This window comes from Natator depressus, chromosome 24 (assembly GCF_965152275.1).
Source record: "Natator depressus isolate rNatDep1 chromosome 24, rNatDep2.hap1, whole genome shotgun sequence".
Taxonomy (NCBI): domain Eukaryota; kingdom Metazoa; phylum Chordata; order Testudines; family Cheloniidae; genus Natator; species Natator depressus.
Genome location: NC_134257.1, coordinates 7,242,516 through 7,270,300, shown reverse-complemented (window position 1 = coordinate 7,270,300; position 27,785 = coordinate 7,242,516). Strand labels below are relative to the sequence as shown.

General features: G+C 43.0%; 1 protein-coding gene across 2 annotated transcripts; it reads right to left on the bottom strand.

The window, feature by feature from the left end:
• Window positions 1–1,917: 1,917 nt before the first annotated feature.
• PRPF3 (pre-mRNA processing factor 3) lies at window positions 1,918–27,785 on the bottom strand. 2 transcript variants are annotated; one of them, XM_074938939.1, is made up of 17 exons: window positions 27,639–27,785; window positions 25,421–25,532; window positions 23,475–23,657; window positions 22,322–22,452; window positions 18,055–18,201; window positions 16,753–16,836; window positions 16,406–16,626; window positions 14,991–15,297; window positions 13,615–13,781; window positions 12,765–12,847; window positions 11,625–11,768; window positions 10,618–10,717; window positions 9,329–9,442; window positions 8,432–8,550; window positions 7,616–7,699; window positions 5,674–5,735; window positions 1,918–2,560 (listed from the first exon to the last, which is right to left on the bottom strand). In XM_074938939.1, exons 3-17 carry the CDS (start codon window positions 23,617–23,619, stop codon window positions 2,414–2,416), a joined length of 2,055 nt encoding a protein of 684 aa, XP_074795040.1. In that variant the 5' UTR covers window positions 23,620–23,657; window positions 25,421–25,532; window positions 27,639–27,785; the 3' UTR covers window positions 1,918–2,413. The 2 variants fall into 2 exon arrangements, with proteins under 2 accessions (XP_074795040.1, XP_074795041.1); XM_074938940.1 differs by having other exon boundaries at window positions 25,421–25,549; window positions 27,639–27,748.

Genomic DNA, 27,785 nt, shown 5'->3' with positions numbered 1-27,785 from the left:
CAATGAAGAGGCATATTTTAAAGCTCTCTGTAACAAGATGTGGTACTTCACACCAGCTTCTGCAGAAGGCAGGCTGATGGAAGAGAAGTGGTTCCTGAGCTTTAGCTCACAGGGGGGAAGATGATTTTTGGGAAGTTACAGGAAGCTGTCTCTTTACCACCAGCCATCCCCTAGTTCCCATCATACAATATTTTGCTCCTGTGGTAGACATCATAAGCTCATGTCTTGGATCCAGTTCCTCATATAATTGAGCAAAACTGGTTTATTCTGAGACTTGTCAGTGCACAATTAAAGAAAATCTAGAATTAGATGTTAATACAATCTTGAGTCTTTCCTACATTCAGGACACAATATACAAAGTCCCTTTCATTGTTTAGAATGAGTTACAGCAGGAAGTAGTGTCAACATCAGAGTATAAATAGTTGAGAGTATAAACAGAAGCACTGTTGTGCCAAAGAGACAAAAATGACTAATCCTACTAGAAACCTGAAGCACAACTATGCAGGCCATGCTGATTAGCAACAAACATTTATTATGGCATTTCTACCCCAGCCCCCGGACACTAGGTGAGCTGCTTATTCCTCCCTTGAAGTCCTATTTCTGAGAATGTATTCAAAAGTTTGACTCCAGCTATGGAATGAAGCAATAGGACCAGATTAAAACAGAGATCCTGCATTCACAGAAACACTGTGCTTAATTCTCCATTGTCCTGCACTTTGCACAGTCATTCCCAGCACTATGAAATGAGTGTGAAAGGCTACCACACTGATCTGATAGCATTTGACCTCCACTTTGCACTGATGTAGTTGTCTGCACAAGATGAAAGGACAGGATCAGATCTAGTGTTCCAACCTTGACAGATATTCTATATTTCCCGTGATGCATCAACCTGTTTAAAAGCTGTTAACCTAATTAGGGATGAATGAAAACAACAAAATGTGCTTATGGGAACCCTTTCCCACTTCATTAAAAAAAGACACTGGACAGCTGCTATTTACTTTTCATCTCTGCAGCAGCTGGGATAAGCATCCAACTGAAATAAATGGGATGACACCAAAACATTTCCATGAATTTAAAAGCAGGTTCAAAGCTTGTCATACAGTGAGGGAAGTTACCTGCATGAAATACAAGACAAGCCAGCTCTGGCTGTAGAAGCTCATGCTAATGTTAATTGAAGAAACCCACTCACCAACATATTTTCCTTCTAAGGACCAATCTAACAGACAGTAACTGCCTCAGTAAGCACAGTACAATGTGCACTACAGCTCCAAGTGCTGATCATATTTACTGCTGCAATTTATAATGCTGCATAGGATATTACAAGAATTCCACTTTTTCCTAAATATTAAAGTTCAAGCTTCACAACTCTGCCTCTTCATTCTTGTCTGCTCATCTCTCCAAACATCAGCCCTCAACTGCTGCTACTCACACCAGCTTCACAACAAAACAATTTGACCCTTCCTCCACTTTGCTTCTTATGCATGGAATATTCTCCCTGAACTCATCTGTAGGGCCAGTCCATTTTCCTCATCAAGTACTTCTTCAAGATCCGCCAATTAATGATGGCTAGCTGAGCTGGCATCTTTTGTTTATAATTAGAGAACTACAAGAGTCTATAAAAACATGTATTTGGTTGTATCCCTCTCCCCATAAGCTCTCTTACTTCTCGTAGATTTTACAATTGAGAGCAAGGACCATCTTCCCTCCACGTTTGTAGCAGAGTGGGCCCTTGATTTTAAGGCTGTCAAACAATCCTTCCAAATATACCCAGGCTATGGTATAAGACTGATGCAAGAGTCAAGTACAGAAGAACATGGTTTGCAGTGAGTAACAGCAGGCTAATTGAAATTCCCATGTAAAGAAACACATCTTTGACTTTCTTTTAAAAAAGTTTATTATGTAAATATAGGATGTGGGCTAAGTCCCCATCTCCTACTCTGCTTTACAAATTCCAATGCTCCATACTGCATCCTCAGATCATTTGGGGCTGCTCCCAGACTGCCTCCCTGCCCACCAAAGGAGCAATCTTTGATTGTGTGCACCATATAGTTTGTCCAATGTCAGACTTCATCTATGGAACAGCTGACAAAGCAAGGAGGTGTTTGTACCTCCACTTGAGACAGCTGTATGTGAAAGACTAAAGAGACTACTGAAAACAATTTTCTCTGCCCCTCCCACCTCCTCAAAACTAAATTCTCTGGCGGATACCACTTTCCAGTGGTTTTGCACCACAATTTCCAAGAGTTGGGTTTATCTAGAAAACAGTGTAGCTGTGATTGTTGTTTTAAAAATATTTCTTTAATCATATGCAACGTACTGTGGGGATTTGAGGGGAGGAAGGGAGTTCTGTCCAAGTTTTCAGCCAGGTATTGTTCTCAAATTAACAATGGGAACGCTGGGGGCAGCAGCACCCTCAGTCTGTGGATTCCAACACGGACTCGCTCAGAGCCAGGTCCCAGTAGTGCTCAGCTCCGTGTTTTTTAAAATGCTCCCGTGCCATGTTTTCAGTGGGGCACTGCTTAAATTTCATTTCACCAAAGCTGCGATCCTTCGCTGTACCCTGAAATAGACAGAAAGAGTAGGAGTCTTCTGATGCGTCTTGCTAACAGGAAAAACAAGCAAATGCAACCACAATTACAAGAGGAATCAAGAATAAACAAACCTCTTTAGAATTGAAAAAGTAATTTCTCAGGTTTCTAACCAAGTGTTCAGAGAGGAACTATGATTTGTATAATTAAATTAGTGCTATTTTTATTTGTGCAGAGATGAAAGGTTGTATAGAAACATGCTTAAATAATGGCAATTTCCACTGTCATTTAGTAATGTTTTCTTTTAAATGAACTGCCAGGAAAAGACTTTCCTTTGATACAGTCCGCAACAAACTGAAGTGTTTAAGAGCACTTCAGTGGCTTTAATTGAAGTTACATGTTTTATTCCAGTCTGTGTCTATCTTTGTTTGGCATAGACAGTGTCTTTTATCATGCCATGCAGGATAATCTCCAAAGACTGTGGAGATGCCAATATTTTTATATAGCATTTCAAAGGATGTGATCGTGAAAACTGAAGGGTGCGGGCCCCAACCTCAAGTCACTTGGAACGCAAGGGAGCTATATAGCCACAGTACTTCGGGCCAGGACACCTTTTGAAAGCTGCCAACTTGGTTCCTGTCACTAGTTAGCCATAGAAAGCATTGACTGCTTTCTCCTCCACAAGGGCTGAGTATGCTACCTCCCTCCACCAGAGTAAGAGAGTCTGAAACCCAGCTCTCCTGCATTGCAAAAAGCAGGCAATAAGTTAGTCCTGGAAGCTTCCTTTGAACAGTGATTAGATATTTGAATGGGATCACGCATCCTCTGCATTTCCCAGCATTATACCCTTCCAAATGCAAAAATACTCCTGTGTGGACTAGACAGAGAAAGTCACCACACTGTTTTCTCCATCTGAATGAGGTTTAAAAAGATAAACCACGAACATTTCATAAAAACATAAGAATGGCCATACTGGGTCAGACCAAAGGTCCATCCAGCCCAGTATCCTGTCTACCGACAATGGCCAATGCCAGGTGCCCCAGAGGAAGTGAACCTAACAGGTACTGATCAAGTGATCTCTCTCCTGCCATCCATCTCCACCCTCTGACAGAGGCTAGGGACACCATTCCTGACCCATCCTGGCTAATAGCCCTTAATGGACTTAACCTCCATGAATTTATCCAGTTCTCTTTTAAACCCTGTTATAGTCCTAGCCTTCACAACCTCCTCAGGCAAGGAGTTCCACAGGCTGACTGTGCGCTGAGTGAAGAAGAACTTCCTTTTATTTGTTTTAAACCTGCTGCCCATTAATTTCATTGGGTGGCCCCTAGTTCTTATATTATGGGAACAAGTAAATAACTTTTCCTTATTCACTTTCTCCAAACCACTCACGATTATATAGACCTCTATCATATCCCCCCTTAGTCTCCTCTTTTCCAAGCTGAAAAGTCCTAACCTCTTTAATCTCTCCTCATATGGGACCTGTTCCAAACCCCTAATCATTTTAGTTGCCCTTTTCTAATGCCAGTATATCTTTTTTGAGATGAGGGGATCACGTCTGTACGTAGTACTCAAGATGTGGGCATACCATGGATTTATATAAGGGCAATAAGATATTCTCCGTCTTATTCTCTATCCCTTTTTTAATGATTCCTAACATCCCGTTTGCTTTTTTGACTTCCGCTGCACACTGCGTGAATGTCTTCAGAGAACTATCCACGATGACTCCAAGATCCTTCTCCTGATTAGTTGTAGCTAAATTAGCCCCCATCATATTGTATGTATAGTTGGGGTTATTTTTTTCCCAATGTGCATTACTTTACATTTATCCACATTAAATTTCATTTGCCACTTTGTTGCCCAATCACTTAGTTTTGTGAGACCTTTCTGAAGTTCTTCACAGTCTGCTTTGGTCTTGACTATCTTGAGCAGTTTAGTATCATCTGAAAACTTTGCCACCTCACTGTTTACCCCTTTCTCCAGATCATTTATGAATAAGCTGAATAGGATTGGTCCTAGGATTGACCCTTGGGGAACACTACTAGTTACCCCTCTCCATTCTGAAAATTTACCATTTACTCCTACTCTTTGTTCCCTGTCTTTTAACCAGTTCTCAATCCATGAAAGGATCTTCCCTTTTATCCCATGACAACTTAATTTACGTAAGAGCCTTTGGTGAGGGACCTTGTCAAAGGCTTTCTGGAAACCTAAGTACACTATGTCCACTGGATCCCCCTTGTCCACATGTTTGTTGACCCCCTCAAAGAACTCTAATAGATTAGTAAAACATGATCTCCCTTTACAGAAAGCATGTTGACTTTTGCGCAACAATTTATGTTCTTCTATGTGTCTGACAATTTTATTCTTTACTACAGTTTCAACTAATGTGCCTGGTACTGACAGTAGACTTACCATTCTGTAATTGCCAGCATCACCTCTAGAGCCCTTCTTAAATATTGGCGTTACATTAGCTATCTTCCAGTCATTGGGTACAGTAGCTGATTTAAAGGACAGGTTACAAACCATAGTTAATAGTTCTGCAATTTCACATTTGAGTTCTTTCAGAACTCTTGGGTGAATGCCATCTGGTCCTGGTGACTTTTTACTGTTAAGTTTCTCAATTAATTCCAAAACCTCCTCTAGTGACGCTTCAATCTGTGACAATTCCTCAGATTTGTCACCTACAAAAGACAGCTCAGGTTTGGGAATCTCCCTAATATCCTCAGCTGTGAGGACTGAAACAAATAATTCATTTAGTTTCTCCGCTATGACTTTATCGTCTTTAAGTGCTCCTTTCGTATCTCGATCATCCATGGGCCCCACTGGTTGTTTAGCAGGCTTCCTGCTTCTGATATACTTAAACATTTTGTTATTACCTTTTGAGTTTTTGGCTAGCTGTTCTTCATATTAAAACCCATGGCCACGCTACTTCAATCAAAACAAAAATCAAGTGCCATCAAGTTGGTAGTGAAATGCTTTGTGCATAGCGATTTGCAAACAGAAGTGTGCAGCAAGTAACAAGGCTTTACAGCTTGCACGCATGTTTTAATATCAGCAGTAATGAAAAGCCAAGTGACCCTAGAAAGCCAAGTGACACTAGAGCCTAAGGCCCAAAATGCTCCTTTAAATCAAGATCCTAACTTACCTCCCAAACCAGAGAGCATTTGTTTGTCTTTTTAACAGACTCCTCATCAGATTCATCATCATCTTGAGAAAAAAAAAAGCAGATTTTAGACCTACAGCCAATAAGGAATTCCAGGCAGTCACTAAGAAAGCACCAGCATTAAAAATACAAGTCTTCCCCACCCGAAATCTCTAAGCCAGGGTCCCCAACGCGGCGCCAGCGGGCGCAATGGTGCCCACTGGGGCAGTTGTGTGCACCCGCAGGACACCACGCCACCAAAGTGGCGCCGCCAAGTGCGGCCGCCGGAGAACCGCCCGCCAAAATGCCACCGAGAAGCATTGCCGTTTCTGGGCAGCATTTCGGCGGCGACGCTTCTTTCCGCTGCTGCTTCTCGGCGGCAATTCGGCAGCAGAGTGTCTGGCGCCCGCCAGTCTTCAGGGAATAGGAGTGTGCTATTCCCACAGAAAGGTTGGGGGACCACTGCTCTAAGCAGTGGCAGTCCTGACCATGCTTCTATTCTCATTCCACTCAAATAACTTCTCCCACCTAAATCCAAACTACATTTCTGCATTTAGACTAAGACTTTTACATTTCCCTCATTTTGGGCATGCACACAAATGTTTGCTGATTTCCCATCACCTTTCTCTAATTGTGTTTGGGGGGGGGGGGAAGTCCTCCATAGCTATTAGTAGTTATGTTATACCTGACTTCATAATCTGACATTTTAAGCACAAAATCGAATTCAAATACCGTGGAAGATCTAACTTACTTGCACAGAAGGTTCAGCAGTGAGTATATCCCTCTATCACATTTTTATTCCCGTTTCAGGCTCCGTCATGTGCCTAGAGCAGTGATACTCAGATCTCTGGTTCAGGAGCCAAATTAGCAACCAACATTACCTAAGAGAGCCACAATAGTAGCTAACTAGAGTACTATGTATTCATATTTAAACAGTATGACAGGGAAATAAGTTTTTATATATATATAAATTACTCCCAGGGCAAATATAATAACTTAGTGCAAGTTGATAACTTAATTGATAACTTAACTGGTTAATAACACAGTAAAAGCATCCTGATTGGTTAATAATTAAATCACTGTTTTAATATCATGTGCTGCAAAGAGCCGCAGGACACATATTAAAGAGCCACTTGTGGCTCCTGAACTTCAGTCTGAGTATCACTGGCCCAGAGCAACAGTTACAGCCACGGACTGGTCTCTCACATTACACAATTACGAAATATCTATTACAGTAGTACTCAGGGGTCATCCAGTCAGGATCAGCTCCCCCATTGGGCTGAGCACGCATAAAGCACATATGAAGGCACAGGGCTTGCCCTGGAGAACTGACCCATTTAAGAAAACTGTTGGCCGATGGCATTACACAGGCACCACATTTATAGAGAAGTTGTTTCCAGCACTGTGTTTGTATCAGTATTAGCCAGGGTTATGTGATTTGGGCTCTGGGCTCCCACTTCCTGTCTCAGGGATACATACCTGTACTGGGTTCTAGAGGACCACCCAGAGTGCCTCACAGAATTATAACATACACCTCCCTGGGAGTATTCACCTCCCCAGTCTGCCAGGACTGGATGTCATTCAGCAGTACACACACTATCCCATACTGGAGTCTGTTTTTTTTCCAAACCTCAAGCTCTATTGTGCGTTAGAAAACATACAGCTGAATATGAGAGGCAAATCTGGAAAACTGGTGTAAACAATAGCAAGGAGCATAAGCCATCACTGAAGTTCTTGGCTTTTTATCATCTAAATCACAGTCCCAGAATTGGTTTGCTTCAGTAGCATTACAGAGATCTTCAAATTTACAACTCAAACGATCAGATCTATTATGTTCTGCAGAAGGATTTGCATAGTAATGGCTTCTCTTCCAGGTTGCAACAAAATGACCCTATTGCCATTTCCTAGTCACATTTCATATAGATCCATGTGGGTCTATGCTTACCATCTCCCTTTGTGTTTGATGTCTGCTCGTCCCACTTGATTCGATGGAGCATAAGACGTTTGAATTTCTTCTGTGCTTTTGGGCCTGGAGAGAGAGAGAGAGAGGATGATAGTCATTTTCACTCAGTTCTTGCTCACTGACAACTTCAATTTAAGAGTCTTAAGAGTCACATTCTGCCTCCAAAAAGCAGTGAAAGCTAATGACACCTGAAACCATGGAGGAAAAACTAAACACTCAAACACACACACAGTTCCAGCTAAAAGCCATTGGCAAAGAGAATACTGTAGATCAATGACAAAGGAGTACAGTCTCTAACCTAAGCACAGGGCTTGGAGACAGGAACTCTCAGTGGCCTTTGGCAAGTCACTTCACCTCTGTGCCATCTGTTTCCCTTGCTGTAAAATGGGGATAGTATCTCACAAAATGTGCTGAGAGAATGTTTGTAAAGCACCACGAAAGTTGGAAGCATTGTAACAGACTCACCCAGGGCTGTCAGAGTCTTTTCTGAGAAGCTGCCACTGTCAAAGCATTGTGATTTCAAATCTAGCAGATTTAATAATGCTGGGTTTCTTAAACATATAAGCTACAGTTTAAATATTTAGAGGATTATTTAAAATACTTAAGTAGCTAACATACTTGACTACACAAGGGCTGGTGCGGAGTAAATCTAAGAAGAATCCTGAGTAGAGCAGCTTAATATCTTCCTTTACTTCCATAAATCCCAGTAATTGGCAATTTAAATATTTGGGTATCTTGGTTAGAAAAACTTTTGAACGTCTAATGTTCTAACCAGAAAGTGCACCCCCCGAGCCTTACCTCCTTCTACTACCACCACATTGACGTCTTTGTGTAAAACCACCACTCCTGTTAAGTACAGCTGCCCAGCATTTGCTTCAATTTTGAATTTTTTTGCTGGGTTGCCCAGATTTCTGACTCTGAGGATAGAAAAGCAAAGGTTTATCTATTCGAAAAAGGAACTACAGAACTACGAACAATGGACAACAGAGAAAGAGGGTTCCCTCACTCTCCTCTAATTCCGTCCAGTACTTACTCTCACTTCAATCTCTCCAGTACTGTCGGGGTATAAGAAAAACCCTATGTTCAACAGGGTTTTATTCAGTGTGGGGCAGGGACTGTATCTACCTTTTTACAGCTCCTAGCACAACAGGGTCCCATCCTTAGTTTATAATACATTATTACATATATTACATTATAGTAGAAGCTTTCATCGGACTTTTGAACGGTGTTTTATCAGATGTCAGGACTCCTGGGTCCTATTGCCAGCTTTGCTTGTGACACTGGACATTCAATATCCCAGTGTCTCAGGTTCCGTGTCATTAGGTTTAAAATTCATAAAGTGCTTTGTGATCCTTGGATGGAAAACGCTACAGAAGCACTGAAGTATTAAGGAGACTTTCTACATTCACCCTGAATGCTCATGCAGGATGAGTGAAGAATGGAGTTATCTTTTCATTTATTTACTTTTGAGAAAGTGGGGCTGTTTCTCTCTCTACCATAAAATAATTTGAACAGCCTTCAGTGTTTCTAATGGAGTTCAGGGAGCAAGAGGACAATAGCCTTGCATTAAAGAAACACTCCATATTAGCGCACATTTATAGACAGGCGTTTGTCATCTGTATTTATAAAAAATCACATGGGAAAAACGTCTGTTGAGTCAAAGCACCTCTCGGGTCTGTGGGAGAAGGCACTCACCTGTACACAGATATATGCACTCCCTGTGAAATATCTTCTTTAAGTTTTTTAACCTTCTTTGCTTTTCTCTGTTCCGCTGTTAGTTTTCGTGCAGCATTTGCCTCTTCATGAGCTCTGGGTGGGAGGAAAGAGACAACAGGTAAGCAGAAATGCAGCTTGTTGGATGTCTGTTCAGAAAACTGGAAGGGGAGTGAGCCTTGTAGACCCGAAGTTAGGAACACTGAACCAGACTCTGCCCAGACCCGGCTGGCTTAGAAGCACGTGAGTGGGTCCAACCCACTAGATCACAAGAGACTGGTTTCCATCCAGAGGGAAACTGGACCAGGTTGTAACAGGTATGAACAGTGGTACTGCAAGCTTCCTGCAACATGACCCTCCAATTTGCCTTCAATGCCTCTAGTGATGAGGGATCAATCCATTTAGACCTTAGCCTCTGCTGAAAGAGAGCAATTAATGCCAGCTGTAATGGTGGAAATTTGTGGTGTGAACTGGATCAGCACCCACCAACTAATTTTAAATAGGTCACTAAACCACCAACAGATGGTACAAACTTTCTGTCAGTACTGCTAGAGGGTGCATTTGATCTAGTGGTGATGATGATGCATAAGGCCCTGTATCATTACCACTGCCTGAAAAATCCAGCCATCTGGTTATCTGTAGTTTGAGACTACACATATGAACTTTTAATTCAGGTACTTTGCTTTAGATTAATTTCTTGAAGAGCCTACTCAGTTCATCTTTATTACAGTGAAACCTTTGCATTTCCCAGATGACTTCCCTTGAGGATGAATGTGTACACATACCACCTAACACTATTGTGGTAGTGTTGCTGTCTGGAACAGTCAACTGCTTAGTATTAAACCTGAAAGTGCTCAGTGTAAGTGACTGAATGTAGTGAGCTCAGGAGGACCACGTCTCAAAGTCATTACTACACAAGCAGTTGTTGGAGGGTCTGTGAAGCGAGTCAGGGTCTCAGTCCAGTTCCCAGCAGATAGTTGTAAAGCCACCATTGCAATTGGGCCTCTTGCTGACAGCTTCAGGACAAGGGTCCAAGAACGGATGGGTCATGAACACTCAACTCTCTTCTAGCTCTCAGAGGAGAGCCTTTCAAGACAAAGCTGAAATAGGTTGTAGGGTCATCATCTGAGTAAAATTTGTAATTCTTTCTTCCTTTGCTGCATCTGTTCTGTGCTTCAGTAGAGGACTTTAGTCTCTAGGGCTGTCAGCACACCACCACCACCAAATCTACTTTAAAATAAAGCTTTCTTGTTTTAGGACATGCAACCTACTTCTGTCTCTTTGCCATCTGTGCTCTAACGTGAGCTTCCACTTTTGTCGGGTCCTGAACAGCTTCTGTCCCCAGTACTCGCATCAGGTTAGAAATTCTTACTGCAAGGGAAATAGAGAGAGGAACATTGTAAAGGGACCTATCAAGTACCAACTTGTCGTAATTTGTGTCAAAACTCAAAAGGCATCTGTTACTTCCTATAAGTATAGGAGTGGAGATGCAGCAAGAGCTTAAAAATGAGAAGATCTTCAGCATAGATGTTTTACTTTAAATAAAACCGAGTGCAAAGATTGTAAGAGTGAAACAACATTGGGGAAACCACCTGAAAGAAAGGTACAAGTTAATTTCTAGGTGAGACCAGATCTCCTCTCTAAGGCTTGCTTCAAAAGGCTCCCCAGCATTATTTAAAAACAGCCTTCCGTAGCATCTTTTGTCAGGCTCAGAATGCTTTACAGAATTACTAGCTATGAACAGACATCACTTGCCTCTGAAATGGAGGTATTTCCAGGTGCAGTGTGGCAACTGACAAGACACAGCAACAATGCATGAAATTTAGTAAAGAGTGGTTCCTCCGTATGAGCATTCCATGTAGCGTGTTCATTCATTGTGCCTCATTCTGCCTCTGTGCAACCCTAATGAAGTCATTAGGGCTGGAGTCACCCTAGAATGCTGTAAGTCACCCTAGAATGTAAGTCACCCTAGAATGCTGCCCTATGCACATGGGGCTTGAAGCAGGAATTACTGAGTGAAATTCTATGGCCTGTGTTATGCCGGTCACACCAGATGATCATAACAGCCCTTTCTGGACTTAATTCTATTAATACACATGCACGAATGTAAATTCATGAACAGAGTAGATCTGTGGGATTTCTCACACACAGCTCCTTTGTCTGCTGCAATTTACCAAAACGGTGGTTTTACCTAGCTAATGTGTCACCATTTGGAGGCAGTGCCTGTTTTAATGCGGCATTTTACGTACAGCCTGTTCTCCACAAGGTAGTCACCCACCTTTCGGTTCAGGAGGTGGCATTAGGCCCAGCCTGACTTTCTCCTGCAGTTCCTTCTGTGCTTCTCTCCGCGTCTGGCGTCGTAACTTCTTCTGCTCTTTTTTAGTCAGATAAACGCCCAGAGTCACTGGTGTGTCACTGTCCACTAGGAAGGCAAATCAAAGAACAGTCACTTTACATTTACCAGTTCCCCAAGGGCAGGACCAAATACTGTTTACAATCATTACTGGGGAAAGGGAAGGGAAATAGCTGCAGTCTAGGAGTTATAACCAATTCCTGACGCTTAAGGCTAAGGCAGCCAAACACCACCATTTTTGTCCTCCAGTCTGCTTATAACCTACAAAACCCCTCTTTCTGAGCATGTGCGTATGCCTCTCAGCTATCCCATATTAGATCATAGTTTCTCTCTGCTACTATCTGTGATCCTTGAGTTACTCCAGATTGTTTATATCAATGCTGAACCAGAAAACAGAGGTTACAAGGCTGTTTATGTTAAACAGATTAACCACTAACCCTCTAAACCTTTCTTTACTATCCTATGTCCCTTGTCTGGGTCTGCGTTACCATGTTGGATCACAGGAGGAATTTGGGGTACGTCGACACTGCAACTAAACACCTGTGGCTGGTCGGCATCAGCTGAGTCGGGCTCACGGGGCTCGGGCTGTTTAATTGTGGCACACACGTTCAGGCGTGGGCCCAGCCTACACCTCAAACGTCTATACAGCAATTAGACAGCCCTGCAGCCCAAGCCTGACTCAGCTGACAAAAGTGTTTAGTTGCTGTGTAGACACCCATAATGTCCAAGTAGCAGTAGCCATCCCCTCTACTACCTGGGAATCTACCAGTTTCCAATATCTAGTTGGTCACTGCTTTTCAATGTGATCTCCTCCACTCTTTTTGGAGACTCACCTTCCTAGTCTTAGCTGTCTCGCTACCCTAGCAGAGCTCTACATTCTATCTTAGCATGATTTCTTTCATGAGGAGAAATGAAGTCAGTGGTATTACAAACGGGGAGGGTCTTAGTCTGGTTCAGGGCTCATGCTGCCAGTGGTTTGGAGCACTTGACGGGTCTTGCTACCAAACCACCTATGTTGATCAAGACTACAAAGAGGCCTTGAACTAGACTGCTACATGATAGTACCTGGTGGGCTTAGCTGTGCTGGGTGTTCCACAAGGTTTGTGATCCCAAAGTAGTCGTCTCTTTTAGAGTAGACTCCAGCTGTTCTAAAGAGGAGAGAATTTGTGTATCACTATCAAGTCGTCGTAGGGCTTGGTTCCCTCACTTTCTTCAATGTTCCACAAGCCACAGCATTTGGCGAACAAAGCAATTTGGCCCCCCCCCACACACAACCTCCACAATGCTAACTATTAAACTTACGCAAGTTGCTGACAGGTACTCTAAAGCCAAGAGTTCAGGGGAAGCAGGGAGATACACAGGTCCTACATAAGTATTAAAGTCCCTCCCATTGCCCCGAATATTCTAAATATCGATCTTACATTTAGACATTAGAGGCAGAACTTTCAAAGATGCTTAACTGACAGTCAATGGGCTTGTGCGCCAAAGTCATTTAGCTGCTTTTGAAAATCCCACAATGGCTTTTAGCCAAAAATTGCTCTAACAAACTGCTGTATCAATTGCACACAGGAATTGTTTCCTCAGTCACTGGAATAAACCAGCTCTGGAATGGAATACGGCAGCTGTTTGGCACCACACCGCACACTGGAGCAGGGAGTGAACACAAAATACAACTGAACCTCCCACGGGGTATTCAGGGGGGCAGAATGCAGTTACCCAAGCGGATGCACTTGCTTCTGTAAAAGATGCAGCAAAGGCTTAGGGCCTGATTTTCAGAAGCGCTGGGCACTTCAGCTACCAGCAGCTCCCAACAAATTTCAATGGAACCAGGGGTTGGGTCAGCAATTCTCAAAAGCCAGGCCATTAGTTTCTTCTCTACAATAAAATTATCAAAGCCAAGCAGGTAATAGCTTACAGGTCAAAGCCATTAGGGATGATATACGAATCCCACCACTCTATCTCAGGGATCTCCCCTTCTTTCAGCTCCTTCTTGGGAGTAATAAGAGCTAGTTTGGTAGAGGTGTGGATCCCAGTCTTTCTGGCAGCTTGAGAGATCTCTGCCTGCAACTTTTCTAGTTGAGCCTGAGAACAAGAGGAGAGAGATGGGACAAGCAGGTCACTTACATGGGCACACGCAGAAATAGCGCAGCCTTTAAAAAACAAAGCACACGCGGTATATTATTTTACAAGCTGATCAGGGCACGTCACAGAGAAGCACAGAATGGAGCCTGGGACTAATGGGTGGTTTTGTAGAGGTTTGTGGGTGTTACACCTGTCCCATGCAAGGATTACTGCACAACCCTAACAAATGAGATTGTTCTCCTAGTTGATACTTTAAAACTGGGCTGGGAAACGTACTGGGAAATGTCTTAGCAATAATACTACCTAGCTCTTATATAGCACTTTTCATCTGTAGATCTCAAAGGACTTCACTATTTCTTTGGGGAATCTCTTCCATGGTGTAACAGACCTCAGTATCAGAAAGGGTCTTCCCAATATCCAGCCTAAATCAGCTCTTCATTCCAAGAGTCCTCGTTATACCTCACAACTGCAGTAAATAGTTACTGCTACGTAAACCTATGTCAGGGATCAGCAACCTTTGGCATGCGGCCTGCCAGGGTAAGCTCCCTGGAGGGCCGGGCTGGTTTGTTTACCTGCCGCGTCCGCAGGTTCGGCCGATCGTGGCTCCCACTGGCTGCGGTTCGCCGTTCCAGGCTAATGGGGCTGCAGGAAGTGGCGCAGGCTGAGGGATGTGCTTCCCGCAGCCCCCAGTGACCTGTGGTGGCGAACCACGGCCAGTGAGAGCCGTAATCGCCTGAACCTGCGGTTGCGGCAGGTAAACAAACCGGCCCAGCCCTCCAGAGAGCTTACCCTGGCGGGCCATGTGCCAAAGGTTGCTGATCCCTGATCTATATTTTTGCGCATGGTTAAAATTTAGGCAAGTTCTCTCCCTTTAAGTTCTTCCAGGCCCCAAATCATTTGCTTCTATTGAAAGTAGGTCAGAAAGTGTATTTTTCCCATAGAAAATTTCAGCTTTTCATAAGAGAACTAAGTTGTGTTGTCAACAAAAGGACAAAAATGTATGCAGAAAGACACTTTCCACAAAAACTGAAAACCAATTTTCCACTGAAAAACAGTTTTGATGGAAAATTTTCAACCATCTGTAGTGGAAATCTTTCTTGTCCTGAAGCCTCCATCGTTCTCGAATGGGACACAAGAGTTCAGTTCCCATGCCACTCACTGCTTCTAGTGCTGTTTATTAACACCGGCACTCAGGAATCTAGACAATACCTTTGTTCGTAACCTCTGTGCAATTTTTTCAAATTTGCCTTTGTCATGGAACTTAAAGGTGCGTTTCTGACGTTGGGATGAGGCTATGGAGACCCGAGGGTCAAAGTAAGTGTTGGATTCCATGTCTTCAGAAGGTTTCTCTTTGAGCTGCTGTTTAAACTGCTCCCTCTTCACAGCCCTGATGTTCGCTTTTAGGGTTGGCATACGGTGAGTCAGTTCAATCTCTTTACCAGTTGCATCAACAGTTCGGCCTTGTTCGTCCAGGATCAATGGGGTAGGCTTTGTCTGGTCCTTTAGCTCTACTTTCCTGATGCAAGAAACATTTTGTTAAAATGCAGTCATGTAGCATTAAACTCAGAGGAAATATAGAGGGTACTGTGACCACCACCAAATAGGTCTTGGTGGTTTTCTCTAAGCCTTTTTAGTCAATATCATATATAGAAAACAGATGTGAAGTTATTTTAGTGCAACAGTAATCAAAAAGTAGATGCCAGTATTATGATCCACAGAGCCTAGAGCAACTTCGACTATTATAAGTCTGAACGAAGCATCAGCACCAAGGTTTCCACATTCTGATCACTTAGAACATCAATAATCTAAATGCTTCCCTCTTCTTGATACTTCGGGGAACAGAGGTGAGTTTCACACACCATGAATGATATGGGTGTGCTTACACTAGGGGCCCAATTTGCATTTACATCAAGATCTCCTTATACTTCTTTGGCAGCGTAAAGGGGTCCTAAAGTGGGTGTAAATGTTAAACAATTAAAATGTTATGCTGCCAGAATGGCATAGTGTAACAGTGTCAGCCCTGAGGCATTGCACCCGGTAAGATTTCCCACTGCTGCTATCATTTGTTTAGCTACATTGATGGCTGCAGTGATGCAAGCACCACTACAGTTAAGGTGATGGAGGGTGATCTTGCATTCTAACCATTGTGCAATCTAGACTGAGCAGGTCCAGATCACTTGGCGGTTAGATAACCAGGGGCTTATCTACCCTACTCTTCCCACCGCTGCAACTACTGATGCTGAACCCACACTGGCAGTGGTGGAAAATTTTAGAAAACCCTTTATGTAGACAAGGCCACAAGGACTTGATGTAGTTTAGACTACTCTTAGTTGACCCTGAAATGGACTGAACATTCAAAGGACAACTACAAGTGTTACAGTACGAGGTGGACAACAGCAGACAGACAACATCCAGAAGGGCAATGCCTGTCAACCATCACTCTCTGGTGCTTCTATCATTGACACAGAGCCGCCAATTATCCAGTTTATGAATCCAAGTCAATACACTTGAATTTTGGTGGAAAGGCAATGATGAAGGCTGACAGTATACACGCCTAGCATTTGTCTTGTTCCTATAGGAAGTTACCAGGGTTACAGTGTACTTGGCAGGTTGATTGTACTCACGGAGGTGCAATTCCCATTGCATGCAGGTTGGCCAACCCCACCATGTTGGCATTGCCAATGAGCCCAGGTTTCAAGGCCAGCTGAGCCTGGATTCGGGCTTGCAGCTCAGCAGCTTTCCTGGCTTTCTCAATAGCATCATTCATAAACGTGGCTGCCTGTGAAGGCTGGATGGTATTGCCGATGGGGAGACGCTCTGGCTGGGATGAAGAGGGAGTTTTTGGCTGTGGAGAGAAATACACTGTTAGATATGTGTCAGAACAATCACACAAGTCACTGTGAGGAGAAAGGCAATGCATCCATTTGAATCCTGTGGCAAAGGATCTCCCCTTTTGCTTTCCAGGCTGTACCTGGGGTGCAGGGGGACTGATGAAACTCAGTTGCTTTTTCCTCTCCTCAATCTGACGTGTTGCTGCCTCCATCATCTGTTTGATCTGCAGAAATAAAAGGTGGAAAGTTAGGTTTCTTCCTCCTCTTCACAAGAAGTAAGAAGGGCTAAAGCATTCTTCAGAGGCTCTTCACATAGCGGCAAATGAGTGCAAACCCAGCTACCAACTGGGACAATTCTAACCAACAACCTCTAATTTAGCAGCAGCAACCCTGCGTAGTCAGTGCCCACTGCCATGACCTGTTCCTTCCTATTCAGCTCATCCTACAGAAAAGGAGCCTTGTTTCATTTGTGAAGAGGGTCTTCCCCTCTCTTTCTCACTGTTCTCTTGGCTGAATTCAAGTGTGACCAAGTGCTTTGCATGTTCCAAAAAAAGTGAAAGGACCTGCAAAATGATTTCCTGACCTGTTCTTAATCAATTCAGTCTGCTCACTGACACCGCAAACTGTAAGAACTGAATTTCCCTTTCCTGGTGGAAATCACTGTTTCAAGATGATATACAGGAGACTCTCACTAATTCTAGAACACCTCCTCCACTAAATTCAGTGACATTAATCCTTTGAGATTAAGCCATTTACTGGTAAATTACGTCATGTGTCTGAACTGTTTGGTCAGTTTAATTTAGACTAAGAGCTTTAGTCCAAGCACATTTTCTGAATCTGCTAAACTCCATGTACATTTATGGTACCGTATAACTAAAAAAAAAATGAAATGTGCCAGATCATACAGATGGCATTCAGCTAATGAAGTGTTTATACTACATAACTGCAAGTGAACACATTTCAGTGCAAGTCAACACTTCTTCAAACAAATGAAGGATACTGCATATCAAATGTATTTTCTCCACTTATTCACAGTATAGTTTAGTTGTATTCATTAACATTTCACAGTATTTTAGCAAACTTAGATTCTGTGTGAGTAGCAAGTTTTAGCAACACAAGGCATCAACATTACACTCTCTCTGCCACTCAGTTTTCCAGAAATGGCAAAGAGGACCATTAGGCTTGTGAATTAGGGAACTTCTATTGAAATTGGCCAATAGTAGCAGCAAACTCTGAAAAGGACACAGTGGAAAGCACTTGCCATTAGTTTTCAAAAGAAGGATGCTAGGCCCTGACATTCAAATTTCTAATCATGATAATGAAGTATAATATAACAAAAGTTTCAGCTATTCCCTCACACTGAAACTAAATATTAAGATGTTAAGATCCAAGATCTCAGTTTCTTGGGAGGTGGTGGAGGAGAGCAGCCTGAGAAGACAAACCTGTAGCTTGGTCAGCATTCCAGGACTCTCTGAAGGCGGTCCTGGGATAACCTCCGGCTCCTCCTCTACCTCCTCAAAACGTGGAATACGCCGCTTCTTAACGCCAGAAGACTCCTTGGAGATCTCAGTCTCATCACCAAACACATCCTAACAGAACGGGAACAAGACGAGATAGCTTATGATCAATGATATAACAAAGCTACTTGAGGCTACTGATGAAGACAAGCAACCAGCACTTGAGTCCAGCAATTTAGAATTCGGAAAACATTTTGGTCAAGCAGTCACAGCAAGGGGCTTGAATCCAGAACTCCTCCTACGTTGGATTCTCAGCCCTGCCATTCACCCACTGTGGGATCAGGCACAAATTCAATCTGTCTCTCATTTTCTCACCTGTACAATGGTAAGTGAGATCCATGTAAATGGGTGGTGGTGATATGGAGGTTAACTAATGTTTGCAAAGCACCCAGATCCTTGTGTGAAAGGCACTACCATCCTTTTGCATGGGTTAAAGAGTTTCTAGGTCCATCATTCTTCCCAGTAAGCCTGTGTGTTCTCTCACACACCTATCCATGGACAAAAGTCTGATCTACACACAAACTGAACTGATTTAACTAAATTGGTTTCTAAATCTCAAACTGATTTAAGAGTCACTACAAAAAGTAATTTTCCCTCTGCTCATACTCACACCTTGTCAACTATTTGAAATGGGCAACCCTGATTGCACTGGCCTTGTTAACACTACAAAAGTAATTTTCCCTCCCTTGGTATTCACCCCTTCTTGTCAACTGTTGAGAATAGGCCACTTCCACCTTAATTGAATTGGCTCCTTAGCACTGACCCGCCACTTGGTAAGGCAACTCCCATCTTTTCATGTGCTAGGATATATATTCTGCTTACTATCAGAGGGGTAGCCGTGTTAGTCTGGATCTGTAAAAGCAGCCAAGAGTCCTGTGGCACCTTATAGACTAACAGAGATATTGGAGCATAAGCTTTCGTGGGTGAATACCCACTTCTTCAGATGCTCCAATACGTCTGTTAGTCTATAAGGTGCCAAAGGACTCCTTGCCGATTCTGCTTACTGTATTTTTCACTCCATGCATCTATGAAGTGGGTATTCACCCACGAAAGCTTATGCGCAAATAAATGTGTTAGTCTCTAAGATGCCACAAGGACTCCTCATTGTTTTTGCTTATACAGACTAACACAGCTACCACTCTGAAACCTGATTTAAGAGAGTGTCTACAAGGAGATTGCACTGATTTAGTTAAATAGGTGCCATTTGTGAGAGCAAACAAGCCCTTAATCTACCATACAACAGGCATACTGCATTATAAGTGAATGTTATTTGAAAAGAAGATATACACACCGGTTGTAAGCGTTAGTTGAAATCCCCTCTTCACTATTATGGTTCATATTCTACAAGGACACTTCCTCAGCCAGACACAGGTACTTCTTGGAATACCTACAAGTTCAAGAGAAAGGACTTGCCCATAGTATAAAGTGTGTAGACCATTACGTTTTAGTTCCTGAAACTTCCCAAGCAGTGATCTACCCCATGAAATGGTAGAAGGGAGAGAGGAGAAAGAGGGCCAGACAGAATGCTGAAAGACAGCTAACATGGGTAGTATCTAATGTTTTTATCATCCCTCTGTCCACCACTACAATTCTAATTCTGTGAGCATATGTAAAAGCAGAGCTAATATTTTCAAGGGAAAAGCCAGAAAGGAAAAGTTACCCTAGTTATACCACCTTGGGCTGAAATCCAGTAGATCTCCTGCTAAGCAGGGTCAGGGGAGATCAGTGTCTGGATGTGACACTTCTAAGGAAGTTAACTTCAGGAAGAGCAGCTGGTGATTCAGTAGATACACTTTTCCTTAAAAAGAAAAGGGTACTTGTGGCACCTTAGAGACTAACAAATTTATTTGAGAATAAGCTTTCGTGAGCTACAGCTTACTTCATCAGATGCATTCAGTGGAATGACTCTTTTCCTTGAGTCAGCGGCCCACCACAGTGTGTTTGGGCATGCTCTGCTATTGGGAGGGCTGAATTTCAGATTAGATACAAAGCTGAGGGCCTGGAACACTTTTGGTCATTCAAGATCCCAGAGCACTTTTCACTAGAGATGGGGCAATAGCCCCAGTGACCAGTCCAAATCCCAGCTTGGGTATCTAACCTACCTCCGTAAGATTCCCCATAGAGTTTCAACAGAGTGTAACGGTCTTCCCTTCCTGTCTTATAACGTTGTACGGTGTTGCTATTTGACGCTAAGTAGCTTCCACATCATGCGAGAATGGGCATTCCGGGTGACTAAAGCACTGTCTTATAAATGATTTGTAACTGTGAAAAGCTTTGGGATCCATTTGCATCAGAAGTGCTACAGAAGTATAAAATAATCATCACTTGTAAAGTGTAGACTGCAATCCATCTGCCAAAGGATTTATCTGCAGAACCATCTGCTTTAAAATGACATGTCAAGTGGCTGCATGGCATAGTTCAGATATTCCAGTTTCTTCTGTCTCCCCAATATACCAGAGGTAAGAGACTTGAGATCTGGCTGGGACAAACTATGATGGCTTACTGCCTTTCAATCTGAGGACAGTTTGGTGGCTTATGTGAAATGAGTTAGTGAATTTCAGTCTAACTCCTAATTAAATGTGCCCACAGCACAAAGATGACACCACATTACACTAGCTGGCTCCCTTCTTGATAGTTTCAGTAGAGGTGCCAATGACTGAGAGTACATCGACACTTAAGGCACTGCACCGCTTTAATGAAAACGCTCTACACCGACAGGAGAGCGCTCTCCTGTCGGCATAGTTAATCCACCTCCCTGAGAGGAGATAGCTATGTTGGTGGGAGAAGCTCTCCTTCCGACATAGCACTGTCCACTCAGGGGGTTAGGTTGGCATAACTACGTTGCTTGGGGTGTGGATTTTTCACACCCCAGAACAACAATTATACCAATATAGATCTGTAGTGTAGACCAGACCTGAGCTATGGAAGATTGAACTTCGCCCCTCTCTCCCCTGGGAGGGGTGGGGCTCACTCCAGATCAGACTAAGGCACATTGGCAGGGATGATTGCACTGCTGCCACCTAGGCTGTACCTATTCTGGGGATAAAGACCTCTTTTTTGTGCATGACTGTTTAATCAGTGAATGTAACTGGAACCTGTAAGAGGAAAGGTAAGTAGACCCTTCTCTAGCACATTTTAAAGCCTCAGCCAGGCAGAGGAGAAAAGTAACAGTTTCAGAGAGAAAATATTGAGAAGGGTAGGTAGTCCCTCTCCTCCTACAAAGCACTTTCCCACAGACACCTGGAAAGGCACAGCTGAGAGCCCTGTAAGGGAATATACTAGGTAACTGACGAATCAGGAACTGATACAATGCAAAACTTCAAAAAGAGAAATATAAAATGCCATAAAATAGGAACCTCAGGAAAAAAGTGAAAGGAAACTTACTTTAAGACCAGGGAACAGCTTGTCGAGTAGCCATTTTTAAACTCTGTATGCAAATGATGAAAAAAATTGTAATTCCAGGGTCAAAAGCAAAATCTTCAAGATAGTGAGAAGTAAAAGACAGCTGCGGATGCATGAGACTTTCCACCATCCCAGTCAAATGTTAGATGGGAAAACCACCAGAACACTAGAAAATCCTTGCTGTATTTCAGGACCTTGAACTTTGGTGGGGAAAAGAGGTTGCCAGAAGGTGCATATTGTGGGTTCCAGATGAGCTTCAGTGCATGAACAGAAAGTGAAAATCCACAAGGTGACCCACCAACATTCATTCACTGACAATTGTGAAATCATCAGTTTAGATTTTACGATGACACGTCTGAGCAAGGAAGAGCAATGGAAAGTTACTAGAAGCTGTGACCGACTAACCCAGACTCCTAACCTCTAGTTAATGAGGACTCAACAGTATGGCAAAAATTCAAGTGGGGGATAAAGGAGTATGAAAAACAGCAGAGAGCCACAAATCCTGCTATTTAAGCTGTTCTGTTTCATTAAACCACTAGGGGATTGTTAAAGAAACCAGATGCTCAGGCTTCCAAGCCAGGAAAAGTATTTTGGTCCCTCATGGCACCTCAGAAGAGAGTAAAAAGAACTGAAATGTAAAGGCTCACACACTTCATTGTAGAGAAGGGTCTTTTCTCTTGAACTTTAAGCATTATAAGATGTGCCTTTCTGGAAGAGGAGAATGTGGTAAAGTAACAGCACTACATTCATGGCCTTTATCGAACAATATAACAATCAGTCCTTAGCTTACCTTCAATTCTCTCTTTCGGTTCCGGTCACTGTTGGATTTTGAGTGCCTGGAGCTTCGTCCCTCCTCTACAGCTTCAAAGAGCTTGTCGACAAACCGCAGAGTGGAATCATCAAGAAAGGGCTTCAGATGGTCTGGCAAGGAAGAGAAATGTGTGTGACTAGACAGTGAACATTTTTGGAGACAGGAATACGTAGATAAAAATTATAGTTCAGCCTGTAAATTCACAGACTGACATTCCTCCTGAAATCTAGAATACATGACCTATGGGTTTTGAGATTCCATGCAAGTCTCTTTTTAAGGTAGTCTCTAACACTGACTACAGCAAATGTCTTCAGTTTCTTTAACAATGGAGCCTTTCAACTGCATTTCCTGTCTTGTTAGTTTCTGTAACACCCTTTAAGTGTTTTGGAAGCATCTTAAGACAATGCCACCTTCTGCCATGAGGAAAAGGGGAGTACAAGAAAATCTGTCCCAAGTAAGCTTCTATTAGTACATACAGCCTGTGAAGTAAGTCTGAAAATATTAAGTACATAAAAATTGGCTCTGAGCTAAGAATTAGCAAGGACATTCTCAGCTCAAAAGGGATTTCACACATCCATGAAAAGGGGGTCCATCTAATGGAAACACTGTCACAACCTTAATTAGTGATGAAGAAACAATTTGCCACATACAGTTCAGCACCACTAGTCAGGTGAAGAAGTGCCCAAGAATAAGGAAGATAAATTCAAATCTGACTTAAAGACCATTTCAAATGCAGTGCAGATCTTCCAGTTTCATTTGAAAAGCTCACAGCCACTCACAGGAACAAATACTCATTTATTTAAGATACAAATTCGAAAGCCTCACTTGGTTGCTTTCTAGACCAAGACAAAGTGTCTATATTGTTAGTTTCATTTTCCTGAGTGATGCTTCTATTCCTTTCCCAGCTTTGCTACTGTTTAACTCGAAGGCATGGTACGATACAATTTATATGAAATACTTCGCAGAAAAATGGATTGTATCGCTAAACAGAAATCCTGAGAGATTCAACAGGTTGTCACTTTTAGCACCTATTTCATACACCTCCCTCTCTTTTTGTCAAGGATCTTTACTACTCCAAAATACACAGCAATGGATGTGTTGTGAGTGTCGTAATGAAAAGCCAAGGACATACCAGCTGCTTTCTTTTTGTCCATTCCCTTCCCAACACAGTTCAATGCTGCAGTGACCACAGTGGGTTCTGAAAAACCCAGGACCCGCTTCACTGTCTTCTCGATCCATGGCTTCAGCTCATCCAATTCCCGTTTAGAGAGTGACATCTTCACTGGCAGGCTGACTTCAATTGTTTGAATTTTACCTATAAGAAAAACAAAGAGTGGAAAAAGCATCTCTTAGAAGAGAGACTGGAGCAGCCAAATCACCATTATATTGGTGGCCATTATATTTTTCTTTTTTTAGTGTGAATTTAGAGCTGCAAGGTACAAAGCATTTTTTTTTTTAATGTATTTCTTCCTAGAGACCCAACCAATGTTGCGATGCCATTGTTCTATAAGACTGTATAAGACAAGAAATAGTCCCTGCCCTCAAGACCTTACAATTTAACTAGACAAGACAAAGGAAGTATTAGACCCTTATTAGAGATAATCTCTGTGCGTTAGTTCCCTAAGCAGCTTTCTCAAAGTTACACAGGAAATTGATGGCAGAGCCAGGAACTGAATCGAGATCTCCTGACTCCTAGTCCAGTGCCACGACAACAAGGCCAACCTTCCTCTTGTGGACACTCTTGGAGACTATACAGTGTTGATACTAGAGAGACAAGGTGAGTGAGGAACTATCCTATTTATCCACAGGGCAGGTAACAGGTACCAGCAACACAGTTTCCAACTCCTACAGACTTACAGCCTCATAAATGCCCCCAGGACGGGGGGGGGGGGGGGGGAAGAGGAGGAGGAGTTCTGTCTTTGTGGCCCATTCAATCTTTGGCTTGTGCTAATAAGGGAGCCAATTCGTGACAATCAGGGTGGTAGATTTGTGATGTGAACCCTTGTCCATTAGTCACTAGACTGAGACCTATCCAAACTTATTTCACACACACCACTCGCACTCAATACATTAGAATAGTTTTTACAGTATTTTGAGAGGGGAACAAGTCCATTTTCAGCAATGTGGATGAAATACATTTTTGATAAACACTGAAAATTCTAATATACACTAGTTAGTGCTTAGTACCTTCACTTGAAGATCTCAAATCATGTTACAGACATTAAGCCTCACAACATCTACACAAGGTAAGCATGTGCAGCCTTCTAAACTAGAGGAAATTAAGGGTGACTTGGCTAAGCTCACATAGAAAGGGACATCTCCCAGGTCTCCTGACTCACAACCTCACTATAGATTCAGACTTTAAGGCCAGAAGGGACCATCATGATCAACTCGTGTGACCTCATGAGCATTGCAGGCAGCAGAACCTCACCCACCCACTCCTGCAAAAAGCCCCACAACCTCTGGCTGAGTTACTTAAGTCCTCAACTCTTGATTTAAAGACTTCAAGTTAGAGAAAATCCTCCATTTACTCTAGCTCTAGCATTCTACAGCTACATTTCAGTTATAGCTGCTTGTTGAGTAAGACACATTTCGGATGATGACTTAAATGTTAACATTTGATACTCATGATCATTAGCTCAGCTAGGTTAAGAGCCATTATTACATTTCACAAAAAACATGTTGCCATATTAGTATCCTCATTTATATATTGTAAACACAGGCTAATATGGCTATAAGAACGAGTTATGCCTGGGTAGATATTACCTTCATTTATGTAATTCAATAAGACTTAATAGAATACTCAACCTCAGGCAGGTTAGCATGATATTTCAGTATCTGAAGAGCGAATAGTATACATGAGCATTCTCATTATGTACTACCTACAGAATGAGAACACTATCTTTCAGCTATGTAAGTATTCTATATACAGTTAAACCTTGCATATAAGGCCAAATGTGTGCATTAAAATGTCTAAGAATGTTGCCAGCCAAAATATAATAGAAGATTTCTACCAGGTGGTCCAATAGTGAAACTGCACAACACATGTATCTCTCATTAAGGTTTACACTCACTAACCTTCTTCACTATGTTATTCCTCAGTAAATGGATAATCTGGAATTGATGTTCTCACAAAGCTGTTGTCAAGCAACTGTGGCTCCTTCAGATAAGCGACATATTTAGCTTCATTCTGTAAAACATGTATGCCTAAAATTAAGTAAAAGTTCTAATTATAACTAGTTTCCAAAGCCACAGTGAGATGTACAATGCCTCCTTTCAATAGAAACCCTCTTGCTCACAGCATTGCCCCAATAAGACAACTACTTTAAAGGTCTGAGCACTGGCTATGTTAAGGCTAGAAATCTAGATGCCTTGAATCAGACAAATTTAGCTGTAACAGGATAAGAGTTCGCATACATCCGTGGAAAATTTTACCAAATTCTGCAAATGAAAATTGTGTACACAGGAAGATTGGGTTGTGTCCCCCACCTCCTTCCCAATTACTTCTTTCTGAGAAGCAACCTAGCACAAATGTAACATGTTTATGGGCACACAATTCTAACCTTATTATAAAACTCATTTGCTCTAGCAAAGATTAAAACCCACATGGATACCTTTTTTTGTTGCTGCTCATGTTCCCTTTTATTTGTTTTAATAAAAATGTTTATTTATCCAGAGTGGAAATAAATGCGCCAATTCCCTCCCCACCATTACGTGTGTACCTTTGAATAGTCAGCAAAGGAGGCAGTGTAGTCTAGTGGTTAGAGGCAAAATGGGAGGCAGGAGTCCTGAGTATTATGCATGGTTAACAGTGTGTTGTGTGAACAAGAACTTCCTTATATTTTACATCTGCTGCCTCTCAGTTTTACTGGATGACCCCTTGATCTTGTGTACTCAAAGTACTATTATCTCCCTAAAGAGTCACTGGTGTTACATGAAGTATCCAGAAGACCCAAATTTAGAAACAAACCTAATACACACCATTAAAGAGAATGCTTTTTGCTTATGATGCATAGAGAACAGGAGATATAAAGGGAAAAAATTCCTCTTGACAAAACCATCACTGTGGCAGATTGATGGTATTGCCCCTCCAAGTCAAACTCTTTAAAAGGAAAAAAAAAAGTCACTCCATGTCTCACTTCTAGGCAAGATGTTAGAGAAAAATAACTGCGTTTAAATAGCACGTTCTCTCCAAAGCACTGCACTGATTTTTTTGTCACCATACTCCTGAAACAAGTAATACTAATTTTCTAAATGACACAGAAGAGTTCAGTGACTTGTCTCAAGTCAAACAGTAAGTCAGTAGCAAAGCCGAGATCAGAACCTAGGAGCCCAACACCCAATTGCCTGCCCTAGTATCCAACTCACACACTTCTTGTGTGAAAAAGGTGCAAACACTAAAAAATAGAAGTATGCAACAAAAATAAAGAGTGAAAATCTATGAGTGCTCCCTGATCTGGGCCAAAATGATAGAGGCAGCATTTCTAGAGGAGTTTGAGATTGTTAGTTTTGAGGTAGATGCACAAAAATCAAGTCTGCTCAGAGACTCTGGAGATTCCCAGAATCATTCACTGAGATGTTTTAACTTAAAACGTTGGGCTAATAACTCACTTGTGCTTTATCAGTTTCATTCAGGAGCACAGAGGGAAAAGGGTATATGGTGATGAGACACGGGTACCAGTGATAGGTCCAAGACAACACACACAGCTGAGTACCACACACCCGGGGCACCAGAGTGTGTGTTGCTCACCCTCCTGACCAAGGGAATCCTTTAGGGCAGGGAAGATGTCTGGGGTGTAACAGATAATAGAAAAGAAGAGGAAGTGCACAGATTGATGAGGAAGATCCCTGTCAAAGCCTCAGAAGTATGAGGGGCCGGCTGGGGGCTCCCCCCTTCCCCAGGGCACGGGGATAGCCGGCCAGTAAATGGGGGTCCCTATCACAGCCTCACTGAGGCTGCCTCAGGAGTATGAGGGACAGACTAGGGGCTTCCCCATTCCCCAGAGCCTGGGGGGGGGCAGCTGGGGGGCTCCCCCCTTCCCCAAGGCCGGAGGGGGGCGGCAGGCCAGTAAATGGGGGCCCCTATCACCGCCTGAGGCGTATGAGGGGCAGACTAAGGGCTCCCCCCTTCCCCAGGGCCTGGGGGGGCTGGCTAGGGGGAGCTCCCCTCCCTTGGTCAGCGCCTCGCGCGCACACACGAGGCCTGCGCCGGCCTAGCTCAGGCCTCGAGCCCCGGCTCCCGCGCCCCCAGCCCGGGCTCCGCGGCCTGCCCATCCCCTGCTCCCGCGCGCCTCACCTCAGCGCCGCCCGGCCCGGCCCGGCCCGGCCCTGCCCCAGCCCGAAACTTCCGCTCCCCGCCGCGGCGGCCTAGAGAAGACTCGCTGCGACTGACGGAGACGGAACGTTAGAGCGGAAGCGGAAACGGCCCGCCTGAGGCCGCCCC